Source organism: Erinaceus europaeus, chromosome 11 (genome assembly GCF_950295315.1).
Source record: "Erinaceus europaeus chromosome 11, mEriEur2.1, whole genome shotgun sequence".
Taxonomy (NCBI): domain Eukaryota; kingdom Metazoa; phylum Chordata; class Mammalia; order Eulipotyphla; family Erinaceidae; genus Erinaceus; species Erinaceus europaeus.
The window spans coordinates 1,546,261-1,564,711 of NC_080172.1; the positions used below are offsets into that span (position 1 = coordinate 1,546,261).

Sequence of the window (18,451 nt, forward strand, 5' to 3'; positions counted from 1 at the left end):
CCCAGCACACCCTCCCCCGCAGCTGCGCCCCGCAGACCCTCCCCGGCAGGTGCGCCCCCCAGACCCTCCCCGGCAGGTGCGCCCCCCAGGCCCTCCCCGGCAGGTGCGCCCCGCAGGCCCTCCCCGGCAGCTGCGCCCCACAGACCCTCCCCGGCAGGTGCGCCCCCGCAGACCCTCCCCGGCAGGTGCGCCCCCCAGACCCTCCCCGGCAGGTGCGCCCCCAGACCCTCCCGGCAGGTGCGCCCCGCAGGCCCTCCCGGCAGGTGCGCCCCGCAGACCCTCCCCGGCAGGTGCGCCCCGCAGACCCTCCCCGGCAGGTGCGCCCCCAGACCCTCCCCGGCAGGTGCGCCCCGCAGACCCTCCCCGGCAGGTGCGCCCCCAGACCCTCCCCGGCAGGTGCGCCCCCCAGGCCCTCCCGGGCAGGTGCGCCCCGCAGACCCTCCCCAGTAGGTGCGCCCCTCAGACGCTCCCCGGCAGGTGCGCCCCCGCAGGCCCTCCCCGGCAGGTGCGCCCCGCAGACCCTCCCAGGCAGGTGCGCCCCCCAGACCCTCCCCGGCAGGTACTCCCCGCACACCCTCCCCGGCAGGTGTGCGGCCATGCGGCTGCACCTGCTACTCTGCGCGCTGCTGGCGCCCGCGCCCCTCGCCCCCGCGGCCTCTGCCCTGCGGAACCCGGGCCTGTGGCCCCTGCCCCTGTCGGTGCATCTGTCGCCTCACCTGCTGCACCTGTCGCCGGAAACCTTCCGCATCAGCCACCATCCCGCCTCCACCTTGGGTCCCTTCTGCACGCTCCTGCAGAAGGCGTTTCTGCGGTGAGTGCTCCCTTAGGGGAACCGGGAGGAGGGGTCCCCACAACACAGAGGGGTGCGCTTTGGGGAGCTGTGTCCGCCTAGCCTCCTCCTGTCACGTGCACAGACACGCCTGGGTGACACTCTTGGGACCGGCTCACCGAATTAAAAAATGTGGTCTAGAAGAGGTGCAGCAGCTCGAGCCCTCACCCTGCCCCAGAAAGAAGGTGCAGGGTGAACTCTGCCAAGTGCCAGGCGGAGGGTGGCCAAGCAGAGACTGAAGACCTTGTTCCGGGTGAAGGGGACCAAGAGGTCCAGGAGCTACTTACCTGAAGGGAGTGCTCCCAGGAAAGGGACTGCAAACAGCTTGGTGACCGGGGTTCCCCTCAGCTGACTAGCTCCCCAATCTGTAACAATTCTGATACAGACTTTCAGAAACCAAATTGCAGTTAAGATCATGTTTCTTCCATCCTGACTTCCCTGGGCAGACGCCCTCCCCCATGTGTCCTGGAGCCTCCCCTCCCCAGAGCCCTGCCCCACTAGGGACAGACAGACACAGGCTGGGGGTGTGGATCCACCTGCCAACACCCATGTCCAGCAGAGAAGCAATGACAGAAACCAGAACTCCCACCTTCTGCTCCCCATAAAGAATTTGGGTCCAGACTCCAGAGGGGGAGAAATGTCGGGGGAAGATGACCAGAGGGCTCTGAATCCCAATTCCATCAGGACCCAGAGAGACAAGAGGGGAAGAGGGAGGCGATTCTGAAGTAGTAACAAGGTGTAGGTGTGACTCAGAAAGGAAGGGGAGGCAGGACCATGGAAAAAATGGGCAACTATCTATAAATATAGATTGTTCTAGAAATAACAGTCACCCCTATCTGTGAACTTGAGAAGACCACCGCAGTTTCCAGTGGAGGGCGATGGGGACTCTGGTGGTGGGAACAGGGTGGGACTGTACCCCATAGTTTTGTGAATCAATATTAAAGCACTAATAAAATCTTTACAAATCTAACACAAAACAGTTCTGATGCAGAGAAGCTTTTCAGTTGGGCACTGCCGAATTTTGGACCCCTCCCCAAGCCTCTGCTCCCGTGCAAAGGTGCCGTGGGTCTGTATTCACTTTGAGGTGTCTCGCAAAGGCTGTTCCTGCTTCTCTTGTCCCCACGTTCAGGCTTGTGCTTGTCCTCGCAGCTGCCTGTCTGGCTCTGGAGTTTGGCTCCTCAAGCCTGCACATTAGTGGGTAATTGTGCCGTGGGTGGCAGCTGAACAGAAGACAAGCAGGGTCACGCGGACTTTGGGGACAAGAAAAAGCCTCTTTGCTTTGGGAGTGGCACTCACATCTGCCTCCCTTTGCCTTTGACTGGAGGAACCTTTGAACAGGTGTTGGGGGGGAGGCTGGGAAGTCAGGGGTTGGGTTCCAGGCAAAAAGGGATGAGCTTGATGCCAACAGGTCATCCAACTTCCAGATGTTTGGCTACTGGATCTTGAAAAGATTTGGTATATTTCCTCCTGAAACAAAGCTTACAACAGGTTTCAAAACTTGAATGTTTCCCTGAAAACAGAGTTGGCAGTGAGGGTAGCAGTGACATGAGTTCTGATGCTTTCTATGTAAGTTTAGTTTTAGCATTTTAATTGTTGCTTGTAAAACAGCTCCTGTGAACCGAGTACTGAGTCTTTGACTAGCCAATATATCAATTTCAGGTCACCCTGTCCCTTTGGGGTTAATTTGCAATAATTAGTTTCCATAGCCAGGCCTGGACTCTTCTGTGAAACAGTTTATACACAAGACTTGTTTCAAGGCAGTATGGGTGATTATCCAGATAGTTTACCCAGCTAACTATTGCCAGGGATAAAGCAGCGATTAGACATACCCTGAATTGTTAGGAACCAGGTTGTAAAGCATCCGTCCTGTGTTTAGGGCTTGAGACCATGGAGGCTCACATCAGTGCTCCAGGGTCTCAGGAGGGACACTGTTCCAGAGGAAAAGCAAGCTACCATTAGAAAGCCTTTGACAGCGTGGGGCGTCCCAGAAACTGCCTGGGGTTTAGCGATACTCACAGCCTACGTCCTTGGCAGCGCAGAACTCGGGGGGCCCTGTCTCTGCAGAGTCTAGTTTCCATCACAAACCCTGCTTTGAATGATAGACACTCTGGAGGCAGAGGGGTTTGTCTGTCTGACACACGGTTGCTTTTCCATCTTCCAGAGCATGGAGCATCTCGTGCTACATGTGAATTTCTGTTTTTCATTCTGTTTTTTTTTTTTTAATATTTTTCCCTTAGCTGAGATGTTTCATGATTTTGTTTTTGTTTTTTTTTTCTTTTTATTTATTTATTTATTTTCCCTTTGGTTGCCCTTGTTTTATTAATGTTGTAGATATTGATGTTATCGTTGTTACATAGGACAGAGAGAAATGGAGAGAGGAGGGGAAGACAGAGAGGGGGAGAGAAAGACAGACACCTACAGACCTGCTTCACCGCCTGGGAAGCGACTCCCCTGCAGGTGGGGAGCCGGGGGCTCAAACCGGGATCCTTAAGCCGGTCCTTGTGCTTTGTGCCACGTGCGCTTAACCCGCTGCGCTGCAGCCCAACCCCCGTATCCTTTATTCTTACAGTTTCATTTCTCTACATAGTGCACCATCCCGTCACCCAGGGAGCCCCACTGGTCTTCATCCCTGGTGTGTCCATGGTGCCCCCATGTGGGGCCTGTGATCCGGCCCAGAGCTCCACACCTGAAACCACAGCTCTACAGCTCAGCCAGCTCTCAGCTCCAACTGCTCATTATTTAAATTAGCAAAGAGTTGTGCTCTCTCAGTTCCTGAAAGGCTGACATGACTCAACACATCAGACACCACTATCTCAGAAGTTTGACTTTTTGTGGGTCTAGAGTTTCCTTATTTGAGGAGGAGTCGCACCTAACTCAGCTCTCAAATTTACTAACAATTTTAATTTCCTCTAGTTTTTTTCTTTTATCTTTTTATTTATTTATTTATTTATTCCCTTTTGTTGCCCTTGTTGTTTTATTGTTGTAGTTATTGTTGTTGTCATCGTTGTTGGATAGGACAGAGAGCAATGGAGAGAGGAAGGGAAGACAGAGAGGGGGAGAGAAAGACAGACACCTGCAGACCTGCTTCACTGCCTGTGAAGTGACTCCCCTGCAGGTGGGGAGCCGGGGGCTCGAACCAGGATCCTTACGCCGGTCCTAGTGCTTTGCGCCACGTGCGTTAAACCTGCTGTGCTACAGCCCAACTCCCTCCTCTAGTTTTTTTTTTTTTTTTAACTTTCAATTAAATCTGCATGAGATATGATTTGTCATCTCAAGCACTTCAAAGTACACAGTTCAGTTATCTTAATTTCCTTTTGAATGTGCCAAGGCTCTCCTATAAAAGAGAGCCCTATGGGCATGGGCTGGGCGGGGGAGGACTCCTGAGCCCTGTGCATGGGGTGGAAAGGACCTCAACTGGGGCAGAGTGGTCTGCAGACACCACAGAAGTGAGACTGTACCCTCCGTCAGCGCTGTACTTTAGGCCGCGAACCCACCAATAGGATGATGATCGGGAAAAGGCCCTTGGCACCTTCATCACCCCACTCCCCCACTCCCTAGTTAATTCCCACACACATCCTACCTCCACTTACTTCTCTGGAAAAGCACAAGACGTTCTGACAGACACATAGCATACACAACTTACTGACTTGTCAAAATCTATAAAAGACTGCTTAGGGAGTCGGGCAATGGCGCAGCAGATTAAGCGCAGGTGGCGCAAAGCGCAAAGACCAGCATGAGGATCCTGGTTTGAGCCCCCAGCTCCCCACCTGCCGGGGAGTCGTTTCACAGGCGGTGAAGCAGGTCTGCAGGTGTCTGTCTTTCCCCCAGTCTGTCTTCCCCTCCTCTCTCCATTTCTCTCTGTCCTATCCAACAATGACAATATCAACAACAATGATAACTATAACAAGAATAAAAACAAGGGCAACAAAAAGGAAATAAATAAATAAATAAATATTTTTTAAAAGGCTGCTTATGAAGCTTTTTTTTTTCTCTCAGTGCCTTTAAATGCTTACATAATACGTTCTTTCTCTGACACTTGGGGACAGCAGAAGGGAAATTTCCAAGACTTAAGTGGGAATTCTGTGGGCTGTGACCTTACTGGGGGAGATTTTTAAAAATATTTTCTCTTATTATCTTTATTTATTTATTGGATAGAGACAGCCAGAAATTGAGAGGGAAGGGGAAGACAGAGAGGGAGAGAGACAGAGAGATACCTGCAGCCTTGCTTTACCAGTCACGAAGCTTACTGGGGGAGATTTTTGTACTGAGATATTTTTATTGGAGAGAAATAGGAAGCCTGATTCACTCTGGCTTAAGCAAGAAGAAATGATTGCCTCACACACTGGGAAGCCATGAAACTGGAAACATGTTGGGAATAGTTGCTATTCTCCTTTGACAGTTTCTTGAGGAATCTTGCATCTTCTTTTTTTAAAAAAAAAAAATTATTTATTAATAAGAAAGACAGGAGGAGAGAGAAAGAACCAGACATCACTCTGGCACATGCGCTGCTGGGGCTGAAACTCAGGACCTCATGCTTGAGAGTCCAAAGCTTTATCCACTGCACCACCTCCCGGACCACAAGTCTATTCTTTCCATCTCCGCTTGCTGCAAGCGGTTCACACGTTATGTGCAGAGAGAGAGAGAGAGAGAGAGGTATCTTCTCTTCACGGACTTGGGATGAGAAACTTGGCCTCACCATTACTGGTGAGAATGACGGCATTAGCATTCATGTTTCATGACTCGTTCTGAACGGGGAATTCCTGGAGCACTTCAGTGCGGTGAGGGTGGGGCGGAGGAGAGCGCTTATAAAGTCCTCATTCTTGGATTCTGCTCTTCAGATGTTCTGGTTTGGGGGCCCAGTGGTGAAGCACAAGGCAGAGTGCACATGGTAGCTGTCAGTGCTCTGATATTAAAAGAGAGAGAGAAGAATGAATATGAGATGATTTTTATATATAGACACAAGTTTAAAAACGAAAACAGAAGAGAAACAGTAAGCAGAACTTGGACTGGAGTTGGTACACTGCACCAAAGTCAGGGACTCTGAGGGGAGGGGGGGGCTCAGGTCCTGGAACATGATGGTGGAGGAGGACCTAGTGGGGGTCAGACAGTTATGTGGAAAACTGGGAGATGTTACACATGGACCAACGGCTGTATTTTACTGTCGACTGTAAACCATGAACCCCCCCTATGGGGGGAGGGAGAAAAAAACAGAGGAAGAAAATGGCTAAGCTGTCGAGGTCTGAGCCTCAGCTTTACACCTGATGGCAGAGAGGGAAAGAGAGATGGATTGGGGGCCAGGCGGTGGCACACACTACAGCGCACAAGGACTCGGGTTCAAGCTCCTGGTCCCCACCTGCAGGGGGAAAGTTTTAGTAGTGATGAGGCAGGGCTGCAGGTGTCTCTCTGTCTCTCTCCCTCTCTATCTCCCCCTTCCCTCTTCAATTCTCTCTGTCTCTATCCAATAATAAATAAATAAATATAGAAAACAAATTAAAAAGACAGAGAGAAAGACTGATTCTGTCTCTGAGGACTCCCTAGTGGGTTCTACAGTATGACACGGGGTCAGAGATTATAGTTGGACGAAAACACTGTCGCATGATTTGAGGAGTCAATTAAATGTCTAGCATATGTATTATATGTATGTAGAATCACAATGGTCTAAAGCCTTGCGTGGATGCATTCCTCCTGCAGGTACCACGGCTATATTTTCGGTGCCCACAAGACGCGTCATCGGTCTCCCAGACTCAACAAACATGGGCAGCTGCAGCAGCTCACGGCCTTGGTTGTCCAAGACTCAGAGTGTGATGCTTTCCCCAGCATCTCTTCAGATGAGTCCTGTGAGTGTCTGTCTCCTGTGAATGTGTCTTCTTGTTTTTGCAGACAGAAGGGCCCAAGACAGTCTCAGCACATGCATGACTCACCATGAGGGCTTGCCTAGTGAGTTTGTAATCCCCCGTCCCTTTTTTTTTTTTCAATGACCACTGAAATCTGATTATCAAAGTAATACCTAGTCATTGTAGAAAATCTTTATGGGGAAAGGGTCGGGGGAGTCAGGTGGTGGCACACCTGGTTGAATGCACATGTTACAATGCACAAAGACCCAGGTTCCAGCCCCCAGTCTCCAGCTCCAGGGGGGAAAGCTTTGCAAGTGGTGAAGCAGGGCTGAAGGTGTCTCTCTGTCTCTCCTTCCCTATCTCCCCCTTCCCTCTCAATTTTTGGCTGTCTCTATCCAATAAGTAAAGGTAATTTTTAAAAAAATTTTAAATCTTTACAGGGTGGGGGTAGATAGCATAATGGTTATGCAAAGAGACTCTCATACCTGAGGCTCCAGAGTTCAAGGCTCAGTTCTCCACACCACCATAAGCCAGAGCTGAGCAGGGCTCTTGTAAAAAAAAAAAAAATGGAAAGGGAAGGAGAAGAAGAAAGAAAGAAAGGAAGGAAGAAAAAAAGAAAGGAAGGAAGGAAGGGAGAAAGGAAAGAAAGAAAGAAAGAAAGAAGGAAAAAGAAAACAAAATCTTTACATGTAAAATGTAAAAAGGGAAAATACATCACTCATGTTCTCAGCACTCAGAGCTAACTGTTATCTCAGACTTTTTTGCTCTGCAGAGTAATGCACTAGTCCCCACTCCTGTCTCAGTGTCTTTCTGCCCCATCAAATAAAATAGAAGGAAAACAAACAGACAAGCAAGCCATGAGGAGATCCCACCTCAGCCCATGAGGATGGCCAGTGTCAACGACCCAGCACGTGGCTAGTGCTGTTGAGGGTTTGGAGCCAAGGGGACTTGGCTACACTCTTGATAGAAATGCAAGCTCTTGGGGAGTCGGGCTGTAGCGCAGCGGGTTAAGCGCAGGTGGCGCAAAGCACAAGGACCGGCATAAGGATTCCGGTTCGAACCCCGGCTCCCCACCTGCAGGGGAGTCGCTTCACAGGCGGTGAAGCAGGTCTGCAGGTGTCTATCTTTCTCTCCCCCTCTCTGTCTTCCCCTCTTCTCTCCGTTTCTCTCTGTCCTATCCAACGATGACGACAACAATAATAACTACAACAATAAAACAAGGGCAACAAAAGGGAATAAATAAATAAAATAAAATATTAAAAAAAAAAAGAAATGCAAGCTCTTCCCGAGTCCTTCCACAGACAAAAATGGAAGGACCTTATGATCCAGCAATTCCACTGCTAGTGGTATCTCCAAAGGACATGAAAACACTAATTCAAAGAGATGTTCACAGCTGCATTAGTCACAAAGGCCAAAATATGGAAGCTGCCTAAGTGCTCACTGGCACGTGACAGCCTAAGGAAGTGGTGGCAGTGTCCAGCGGAGAAGCAGTTACAGAAGCCAAGCCCCGCCTTTTGCACCCCATAAAGAATTTTGATCTAGACTCTCAGAGAGGGAGAAATGTTAAGGGAGGATGACCTGGGGGCTCTGAACCCCAATTCCATCGGGACCCAGAAAGAGAAGAGGCAAAAGGAAGGACATTCAGAAGTAGTAGTCGGTGTAGGTGTGACTTAAAAAGGAAGAAAACTTGGGGGGGAAATGGGCTAAGGGGTCAGGAGGTGGCACATCTGGCTGAGCACACGTTACAGTGCACAAGGACCCAGGTTCAAGACCCTGGTCCTCACCTGCAGGGGGAAAGCTTTACAAGTGGTGAAGCAGGGCTGCAGGTGTCTCTCTGTCTCTCTCCCTCTCTGTCATCCTCACCCTCTCGATTTCTGGCTGTCTCTATCCAATAAATAAAGCTAATAAAAAAGTTTTTAAAAAGGGAGAATATATAAAAATAGACAGTTATATAGGAATAATAGTCAACTTATACCTATGACCTTAGAAGAATGACTGTAGCTTCCAATGGAGGGACTGGGGACTCAGAACTCTGTTAGCAGGAATGGTATGGAATTTTACCCATTATCTTATAATTCTGTGGATCAATATTAAGTCACAAGTAAAACAAAAGGAAATTATGGGGTACATACTCACTGGGGTACTACTCTGCCATTTTAAAGTGATATTAAGTCATTCAGGACAAAATGAGTGAGAGAGGAGGTGCTCATGTTCAGGAGGGAAGGCAGTGGAAGACGCTACCACACAGTTCTGCTCAGATGTGAAATTCAGAGAATGAAGCACATGGACTTGCCAAAAAAAAAAAAAAAAGTAACTAAAGTGTCTCTAGGACTTTGTGAGAACTCTGGTAGTTCCTGGGGTGGGGGTGTAGGGCCACAGAGCTTTGGTGGTGGGTGTAATGTGGAACTACATCCCAGTAATCTTAGAGTCTTGTGAACCATGGCTGAATCACGAATCATAAAAAAATTGGGGGGGGGGGTGAATGATGGCAGTCTAGGGGGTGATGCAGCAAAGAAAACAAGGTTTGTCAGCATGCAATCTAAGATTCAATTCCTGGCACATTATGTATCAAAAGGACTCTCTCTGTCTTTCTCTCTCTCTCCTCTCTCTCTCTCTTTCTCTCTCTCTCTCTCTCCTCTCTCTCTCTCTCTCTCTCTCTCTCTTTCTCTCCTCTCTCTCTCTCCTCTCTTTCTCTCTCTCCCTCTCTCTCTCTCTCTTTCTCTCCTCTCATAACTCAAATATTTAAAAAATTGGTTCAAGGGCAGGATTTACTCACCCCACAGGACATTCAAATCCTGTCACCACAGAGGACCACCAAGCAGCAGAAGTACCACAGATGGTACCTCTTGCTCTCTCTCCCCCTCACTGTCTGTTTCTCGCTCTAACAAAAGTGATCCCATGACCGACTACATGTCTGAGGAAGTTTATTGTGCATTATTGATGTATTAAGAAACAGATTTTTTCCCCATTTAGATGCTTTAAATGTGTCAGGATCAGTGGCTGTCCTTAAGGCCAACGAAGTCTGGGGAGTGCTGAGAGGTAAACTCTATATGGCTTTATTGTTTCCTACTATAGAATTTTTTTGTTTTGTTTTTAAATTTTTTTAATTTTTTAAATATTTATTTATTTATTTTCCTTTTAGTTGCCCTTGTTTTTTATTGTTGTGGTAGTTATTGTTGTTGTTATTGATGTCCTCTTTGTTGGATAGGACAGAGAGAAATGGAGAGAGGAGGGGAAGACAGAGAGGGGGAGAGAAAGACAGACACCTGCAGACCTGCTTCACCGCCTGTGAAGCGACTCCCCTGCAGGTGGGGAGCTGGGGACTCGAACTGTTTTTTTGGTTTTTTTTAAGAAATATTTTTATTTGTTTGTTTATTATTGGATAAAGACAGAGAGAAACTGAGAGAAGGAGATGGGGGGGGAGATACCTGCAGCCCTGCTTCACTGCTAGTGAAGCTTTCCCCTTGCAGGTGGGGACCAGAGGCTTGAACCCCGGTCCTTGTGTGCTGTAATGTGTGTGTGTAAGCAGGTGAGCCATCACTCAGCACCTTAGAGAAACTGCTTAAGCCTGTGCTTTCAATAGTCAAGCAAAGCCAAACTTTGTCTCCTCAGACCCTTTAAGACCTGGTTTATGGGACCGGGTGGTGGTGCACCTGGTTGAGCGCACATGTTACAGGGCACAAGGACCTGGATTCGAGCCCCCAGTTTCCACCTGCAGGGGGAAAGCTTTGAAAGCAGGGCTACAGGTGTCTCTCTCTTTCTCTCTCCTCTTTCCCTCTCAATTTCTGGCTGTCTCTATCCAATAAATAAAGATAACAATTTTTTTTTAAAAAGAACTGGTTTATTAAGTATTTCCAAAATAAAATATCTTTATCATTCAAACTCTACCCAGAGAATGGGTGCTATGAAATAAATTTTTTCTGTTAGATGATGGCAGGGATTTAAGTGGAACTTTGATTTTAGAAAACAAGTTAGAGAGAGTGCGTATATATTCAATGGTTTCTATTTAATTGAGAGTGCGTATATATTCAATGGTTTCTATTTAATTGAGAGTACGTATATATTCAATGGTTTCTATTTAATTGAGAGTGCGTATATATTCAATGGTTTCTATTTAATTGTCCTGGTTAGAGGGAGTGAATATATATTCAATGGTTTCTATTTAATTGTTCCAGTTAGAGAGAGTGCGTGTATATTCAATGGTTTCTATTTAATTGTCCCAGTCAGAGAGAGTGCATATATATTAAATTGTTTCTATTTAGTACACCTGGTCATGGATCTATGTTTGGACAACAAAATTTTTATTATTTTATAATTCCCCTAGGTTTAGAGACCTTTAGCCAATTGATTTATGAAGACTCTGATCGAAAAGTAAGTATGATTATTATATGTGACTAAACTTGCTGGGTAAACATGTTACTATAAGAAAAATATGGCTTTTCTGGCTACTCATTCGTTCTTGAAGTTTTGGTTTTTTTTTTCCTCCAAACATTTATCTCAGGGGATAAAAGGAAATTGCACATATTCCTTTCAACCCTCCTGGTTTATTTTTAATTCAAAGACAGATGCAGCCCTCGCTGAACTGAAACCGAGAGACGATTCTAAGTGTAAATTAAATTTTTATTTTGTTTTCTAGTTCACCATTAATGAAGCCTGCATTACTGATTCTCCGAGGTTTCCTCACCGAGGAATTTTAATTGACACAGCCAGACATTACCTGCCAGTTAAGACTATTTTAAAAACGCTGGTAGGTATTTATTTCATCTGGATCCATTGCCTGTACCGATGACGTGTCTTTTTATATTATTACTTGGCAATGCTTATTTGTACTTTCATGTGGGTTGGAATCTTTGGATTTTTTTTCACTTACTAAGTATAAGCACTGGGCTTCCATCCCTCCCTCTGCTGGGAAATGTATTCTTTCAGTTGAAAAGTACAAGGAAACAGCAAGAGAAGGCTCTTAAGAAGGGAATTACCACTTGGCCCCCAGCCTCCTGCTTTCATGGTGGTGGGAACAGGTTAGGTCCTTCTCCGTCATTCTGTCCCAGGACCTGAGCCCTCCCCACCCCCCAGAGGCCTTTGACTTTGGTGCATAACACCAATTCCAGTCCAAGTTCTGTTTTGTATTTTCCTTCTGTTCTTATTTCTCAACTTCTGTCCATGAGTGAGATCATTCCATATTCATCCTTGTCTTTCTGGCTGATCTCACTTCACATGATTCCTTCAAACTCTATCCAAGATGAGGGGAAGAAGGTGAATTCATCATTTTTAATAGCTGAGTAGTATTCCATTGTGTATATAGATCACAACTTGCTCAGCCACTCATCTGTTGTTGGACACCTGGGTGGCCTCAAGGTTTTGGCTATTACAAATTGTGCTGCTGTGAACACAGGTGCACACAGATCTTTTTGGATGGGTGTGTTGGGTTCCTTAGGATCTATCCCCAGGAGAGGAATTGCAGGGTCACAGGGTAGGCCCACTTCTAGCCTTCTGGGTGTTCTCCAGACTGCTCTCCACAGGGGTTGGATCCATTGACATTCCCACCAGCGGTGCAGGAGGGTTCCTTTGACCCCACAACCTTCTCCAGCATTTGTTGCTGTTACCTTTTCTGATATCTGACATTCTCACAGGAGTGAAGCGGTATCTCATTGTTGTCTTTATTGCATTTCTCTGACAATCAGAGACTTGAAGCATTTTCTCAAATGTTTGTTGGCCTTTTGGGTCTCTTCTTTAGTGAATCTTCTGTTCATATCTTCTCCCCATTTTTGGATGGAATCATTTGTTTTCTGGTTGCTGAATTTGGAGAGCTCTTTGTATATTTTGGTTATTAGCCTCTTGTCTGATGTATGACATGTAAAGATCTTCTCCCATTCTGTGGGAGGTCTATTTGTTTGGGTGGTGGTTTCTTTTGCTGTGCAGAAGCTTTTTAATTTGATGCAGTCCCATAGGTTTATTTCTGTTTTAGTCTTCTTTGTAATTGGGTTTGTCATTGAAGATGTCTTTAAAACTCATATGGAAAAGAGTTCTGCCAATATTTTCTTCTAAACACTTGATTCTCCTAGTCACATTTTTATGCAAATACTGAAGCAGGTCTGCAGGTGTCTGTCTTTCTCCTTCTCTGTTTCCCCTTCCTCTCTCAACTTCTCTATGTCTTATCCAATAAGATGGAAACAATGGCCTCCAGGAGCAGTGGGTTTATAGTGCTGGCACCAAGCCCCAACAATAACCCTGGAGGCAAAAAGAAGAAGAAGAAGAAAGAAAGAAAGAAAGAAAGAAAGAAAGAAAGAAAGAAAGAAAGAAAGAAAGAAAGAAAGAAAGAAAGAAAGGCAACAACTGTATTGTGGGGCCTGGGGAGTATCTCGTGTTCGTAAATGTTTGGTGTCTCAGGTTCAACCCCCGTCACCGTATATATCAGAGCTGAGCAGTGCTCTGGTCTCTAGTTAAAATTAATGAGCAAATATTTAAAAATAAATAAATGAAACATTATGCTATGGACATATTTAATGTTTATATCATCTCTATAAGTGGGTGAATATCCTTTTACAGTCCATGATATATTTTGCCAGTCTCACACTGATGAGCCTCTAGGTTAACATGTAGAACTACAGAGCAATCGTGTGTGTGTGTGTGTGTGTGTGTGTGTGTGTGTGTGTGTGTGTGTGTGACTATGTGTGTGTGTGACTGTGTGTGTGACTGTGTGAGTGTGACTGTGTGTGTGTGACTCTGTGTGAGTGTGTGTGTGTATGTGTTGCTGTGTGTGTGGCTATGTGTGTGTGTGGCTGTGTGTGTCACTGGGGTGTGAGTGTGTGTGTGACTGTGTGTGTGTGACTGTGTGAGTGTGACTGTGTGTGTGACTATGTGTGGCTGTGTGTGTGACTCTGTGAGTGTGTGTGTGTGTGTGTGTTGTTGTGTGTGTGGCTATGTGTGTGTGTGTCACTGGGGTGTGAGTGTGTGTGTGACTGCGTGACTATGTGTGTGTGTGTGTGTGACTGTGTGTGTGACTATGTGTGTGTGTGGCTGTGTGTGTCACTGGGATCTTGCACATGCAAGCTTCCACTGTCCCCAGAGCAATTTTTTGTCATTCTTTTTGTCTCAGATAGAAAGAGAGGAAGAGGAAGGTAGAGGAAAGACACCACAGCATCGCTCCATCATTCACTGAGCACCCCTGGTGCTGTCAGTGGTGCTACCATGCGAAGCCAGAGCTCAAACCCAGGTCCTCACGGCGGGAAGGCCTGTGCTCTCCCAAGTGAGCTACCTACCGCCTACCTTCTGTCTCCAGAGAAACCTTCATTATACTTGGGTTTTGTTGAGATGGTCTGCATGAGGAGGCCTTCATTTTTTTTTCGATGTTTCTTTTTTGGGACTTAAAGTCGCTTACACGTCATCTTAACAGATGCCTTCTGACTCCTGGCCTAAGGTGCAAAGTTTGCCTTCTAGAGAGGTGCTGTTCTTTGCTAACTTGCTGTGCTAGTGATGATTTGGCTTAATGTTAGGGGTTTTAAAGTTTTTTTTTAAGTTATCTTTATTTTTATTGGATAGAGACAGCCAGAAATTGAGAGGGGAGGCAGAGAGAGAGAGAGATGCATCCCTGCTTCACACTCATAAAGCTTTCCCTCTGCAGGTGGGGACTGGGGACTCAAACCCAGGTTCTTGCACACTGTAACATGTGCACTCAACCAGGTGAGCCACCACCTGGCCCCTATCCATTGGTTTTTAGTTAGTTTTTATAGCTTCTCTTATTCAGTAGCTATTTGTATTGTTTTCTACTGACAACTGTAAACTTACTCTGTTTTTAATAATTTTTAATTTGTTGTTAATAGTTTGTTAGAAGATTAAAAGTTTACAATGTATACTTATACACCACACCCTCCACCCAAGTTCCTGTATCTCCTCCCTCCACCCTCCAAAGAGAACCACCTTTGAGGATGTCAGGTCCAGCCCCTGTGGAGAACAGTCTGGAGAACTCTCAGAAGGCTAAAAATGGACCTGCCCTGTGACCCTGCAATTCCTCTCCTGGGGATAGATCCTAAGGAACCCAACATACCCATCCAAAAAGATCTGTGTGCACCTGTTGTTTTCACCGGGCTGGCTTCACGGGCGGGTAACAGACGACCCGGGACTCATGGCTGGGTTGTACGCAGTATCTCTTTATTCATACAGGACGCAGCACAATCTAAGCCGAGCTAAGCTAAACTCAAAACTACTAGTATATTTATAAGGACAAGATTGTTTGTAACTCAAAACTACTACAAACAATCTTGTCCTTATAAATATACTAGCCCAGTAGGGTGGGGACAGGATGCTATGCAGAGAGGGTGGAGAGAAAAGTAACTAGTGAAAATGAGGGTATGACAAGGAGAGGGGGCGGAGCAGGTGAGAATTCTATCACTAAACCACCAATGCCCCGGAGGGAGTGTGGTGCTTTATGTAAATGTAAAAGTGATTTAAATAGACCGCTTTGAATGGGATCAAACCAATCCCTATACAGGCATCAAAAACATATCATGAACCAGTGGGGATTGAACCAATGCCCTGCAGTGGTTATGTAAATAGAATACAGTAGTTGTGTAAATAGAATACAGTGTTAAGCAGGGGGTATTAAACTAATGAAACAGAAGGGGTTTTTAGAAGCATACCAACATGCACCTATGTTCATAGCAGCACAATTTGTAATAGCCAAAACCTGGAAGCAACCCAGGTGTTCAACAACAGATGAGTGGCTGAGCATGTTGTGGTCTATATACACCATGGAATACTACTCAGCTATTAAAAATGGTGACTTCACCTTCTTCACCCCATCTTGGATGGAGCTTGAAGAAATAATGTGAAGTGAGATCAGCCAGAAAGAGGATGAGTATGGGATGATCTCACTCATAGTCAGAAGTTGAAAAATAAGAACAGAAGGGGAAACACAAAGCAGAAGTCGGACTAGAGTTGGTGTACTGCACCAAAGTCAAGGACTCGGGTGGGGGAGAGTTCAGGTCCTGGAACAGGATGGCAGAGGAGGGCCTGGTGGGGGGTTAGAGAACTGAGAAATGCTGTTGCACATGGACCAGCCACTGTATTTTACTGTTGACTGTAAACCACTAATCCCCCCAGTAAGGAAAAGAGTGGGAGAAAGAGAGAGAGAGAGGAATCCTGCACAGTGAATTCTAGAACCCTGAAAGTCTAAGGAACCAAAATAAGCACCCTAGCTCTCCCGGTCTTGCAAACACTTTGTGTAAACTCATTCTTGATGATGCTTTTGTCTCCGGAATGTTAGCTGTGTTGGTCTAAGTTCTCCTTTCTATTACATGGGTTATAAATCTATTATCAAGAGCTCTGCATCTGACTCTATCTTATGATCCATTGATCCATCATTCATTATATTACATTTTCTAAATTTATTTTGAAAACTACGTTGATAGAGTTTTTGCCTACAGAAAGTTTATCATTATGTTTATGAGATAGAGAGAAACCAGGGGGCCGGGCAGTAGTGCACCTGGTTAAGTGCACTTAGTACTAAGCGCAAGAACCCAGGTTCAAGCCCCTGGCTCCCCACCTGCAAAGCAGATCTGCAGGTCTCTTTCTTTTTCTCTCCCTCTCTATCTCCCCTGCCCTCAGTTTCTCTCTGTCCTGTCCAGTAAAATGGAATAGATGGCCTCCAGGAGCAGTGGACTCATAGTGCCGGCACTGAGCCCCAGGGATAACCCCTGGAGGGAGACAGAGAGACAGAGAGATACAGAGAGACAGAAAGAGACAGAGAGACAGTGAGAGGCAGAGAGACAGAGACACAGAGACAGAGAGACAGAGTATTTGTGGTGTGGGGTCTAATCTAGGTCCTCCCATAGGCAACTCCTGCATTCCTCTCTTCTCCCTCTGCCCCCAGCTACTGGGATGGAGCAGTTAAAAGGGCACAGACACATTACCCACGGTCCTGACTGTGCAGCCGCAAGCTGGGTTGAGTGTTGTTTCTGCTGTGTGTGACTTGAGCACGTTTCCCCGCAGGACGCCATGGCCATGAACAAGTTCAACGTGCTACACTGGCACATAGTGGATGACCAGGCGTTCCCATACCAGAGTGCCACGTTTCCGCAGTTAAGCAAAAAGGTGAATAGTAATTCACGTTACTGTCATATGTCTACAAGGCTGCTTCTCAGAGAATGTCATGAGAAGTTTCTGCTTCATTGCTGCCTCTTATGGGGAGAATATAAACATACCAGGTAAACGTGTAACGTTTGAACTTTTAACAGGCTGTGACATAGTTTTTAAGTTCTATAAAACTTGTATTTTCAGATATTTGCTGGTTGGGGAAGTTCAGTTCTATCCCCTGTTATTCCATAGCTATGCCTCCCAAAGTCCTAAAACTTGTGTTTTCATAGTTAATGTCTTATTGCAAATGTAAACCATCTTAAGAGCTATGAAAAATGTAAAAAAAAAAAAAAAAACTGGAGTGTGGGAAGCCAAAGCATTCATTATTAATCTGTCAATCAACATACATAATTAGTAATAGTTATAATCAAGTAGGCTAGCAAGATTAGTTTTAATGATTTATTTATTCATTACTGGATAGAGATAGAGAGGGGAGGGGAGACAGAGAGACACCTGCAGCCCTGCTCCACCACTGATGAAGCTTTCCCACTGCAGGTGGGGACCAGGGGCTTGAACCGGGTTCCTTGCGCACTGCAATGTGTGCAGTTAACCAGATGTGCTACCACCTGCCCCCTCCCTCTGGGAGTATGGACTAAAATTCATTATGGGTTGCAGAAGGTGGGAGTTCTGGCTTCTGTCATTGCTTCTCTGCTGGACATGGGTGTTGGCAGGTGGATCCACACCCCCAGCCTGTCTCTGTCTGTCCCTAGTGGGGCAGGGTTCTGGGGGGGGGGGGAGATTCCAGGACACTTGGGTGAGGGCGTCTGCCCAGGGAAGTCAGGATGGTGACATGGTAGGTAACATCTGCAACTTGGTGCTGAAAGGTGGCAAGATATAAAGCAGGGCAAATTGTTTAGTAACCAGAAACCCAAAGGTAAGAATAGAGCGGGTAAGATTTTCAGTCTTTATGTGGGAAGGATCTGGGAGTCTATTTTAGGTCTATTCCAAGGGGCCCGTGACTTTACTAGTTTCTACCTGAGCCCAGCAGCTAACATGCTGGTGGGGTAAAAATATTGTCTGGGAAGAACAGAACTTTTAACAACTTCCAGAGACAAATCCTGACTTGCTACGTTTTAATTTTCATGACTGCATTCACAGGGAAGCTATACTCTGACTCATGTGTATAGACCAAAGGATGTCCGTGAGGTGATTGAATTTGCCCGGCGCCGAGGGATCCGAGTCCTGCCAGAGTTTGATACCCCTGGACACACACAGTCTTGGGGTAAAGGTAAAGCGTGTTTCATGACTTACAAAGTGTGAACATGGCAAGTCCGTATCTTTGTGAATGGTGTTTACTCACCTTATTTCTTTCATCGCGACTCACAGGTGGGTAGGATAGAGTCAGAGGACAGAATTCGAGCCGGTCAAACTCCCTAAGCACTGCCTGCAGCACAAAAACAAAGGCCAAAGGAAAAAAGGATATTGAAAAAAAGTATAATATAATGAATGAATTCAAGAGACTGGGCAGCGGCACAGCCAATAGAACCAACAGGTCTCCAGGCACAAGGACCTGGGTTCAAGCCCCTGGTCCCCACCTGTGGCGGGAAGCTTAATGAGCAGTGAAGCACTGTGTCAAGTGTCTCTTTCTCTATCCCTCCTTCCTTTTCAATTTATTTCTGTGTCTATCAAAAAAAAATAATAAAAGGGAGGGAGGGAG

At 46.4% G+C, this 18,451-nt stretch overlaps 1 protein-coding gene across 2 annotated transcripts in view; it reads left to right on the forward strand.

Moving 5' to 3' along the window:
• The first annotated feature begins 596 nt into the window (after nucleotides 1–596).
• HEXB (hexosaminidase subunit beta) overlaps nucleotides 597–18,451 on the forward strand; it is a 29,278-nt gene continuing 11,423 nt past the window's right edge. The window contains exons 1-7 of one of the 2 annotated variants that reach the window (XM_007518514.3): nucleotides 597–811; nucleotides 6,521–6,666; nucleotides 9,637–9,702; nucleotides 10,988–11,034; nucleotides 11,300–11,410; nucleotides 16,651–16,752; nucleotides 17,893–18,022. In XM_007518514.3, the coding sequence (XP_007518576.2) occupies nucleotides 597–811; nucleotides 6,521–6,666; nucleotides 9,637–9,702; nucleotides 10,988–11,034; nucleotides 11,300–11,410; nucleotides 16,651–16,752; nucleotides 17,893–18,022 (817 nt within the window). The remainder of the gene's footprint in view (nucleotides 812–6,520; nucleotides 6,667–9,636; nucleotides 9,703–10,987; nucleotides 11,035–11,299; nucleotides 11,411–16,650; nucleotides 16,753–17,892; nucleotides 18,023–18,451) is intronic. The other variant, XM_060201057.1, reaches the window with a different exon arrangement.